At 37.5% G+C, this 595-nt stretch overlaps 1 protein-coding gene across 29 annotated transcripts in view; it reads right to left on the bottom strand.

Annotated features, from left to right (window-relative positions):
• Positions 1-595, bottom strand: part of LOC119593731 (myoneurin-like) — a 102,537-nt gene that overhangs the window by 84,163 nt on the left and 17,779 nt on the right. The window contains exon 6 of one of the 29 annotated variants that reach the window (XM_037942740.1): positions 55-349. The exons of the other annotated variants lie outside the window; for them this stretch is intronic. Within the exon in view, the coding sequence (XP_037798668.1) occupies positions 113-349 (237 nt within the window). The 3' untranslated portion in view covers positions 55-112. Of the gene's footprint in view, positions 1-54; positions 350-595 lie in introns of those variants that run through there. 29 annotated transcript variants of the gene reach the window in all.

Genomic DNA, 595 nt, shown 5'->3' on the forward strand with positions numbered 1-595 from the left:
TTGCCAAGCAAAAAAATATGACACAAATGATAATCAAAACAAAAACAAAACAAGACATCACCTAGTTCCATAAAGAGCTTGAGTGACTTCTATTTTACCCTAACAGCCTTCTCTAATGACGGTTCTTAATGTGAGTTCTAAGATTACCCTTTTGCGTTGAACGGTATGGGCAAAGTGTACATGCAAATGGCTTTTCACCAGTATGTGTCCGCATATGGTTAACGAGATTTGTTCTTGCAATCGTGGCGTAGGAACAGTATGGACAGCGATGCTTCTCAGATGCTCCAGTGGCATAGCTACTTGTTCCAGTTGTCCCAACTGAACTCCATGGATAGTTGAACTGCTCTCTCTGTAGAAGGATGTCCATCTCACTTAGAAAACTGACTTGAAATTGCAAGTTTAAGTTGATGTAAACCTTAGACATAATATGGACTCTTGTTTCCTTCTCACATCTTGACACAGAAGTGGGATAAAAGTTCAATATATGGAGAGAAAAAAAATAACAGTAGTTATGATGTTAATAAGTCATATCAAGCAAAATCCTTCCACATAACCATATTCAAATATTCCCAGACTCCCTGTAAAATAAGCTAAA

Source organism: Penaeus monodon, chromosome 32, assembly GCF_015228065.2.
Source record: "Penaeus monodon isolate SGIC_2016 chromosome 32, NSTDA_Pmon_1, whole genome shotgun sequence".
Taxonomy (NCBI): Eukaryota; Metazoa; Arthropoda; class Malacostraca; order Decapoda; family Penaeidae; genus Penaeus; species Penaeus monodon.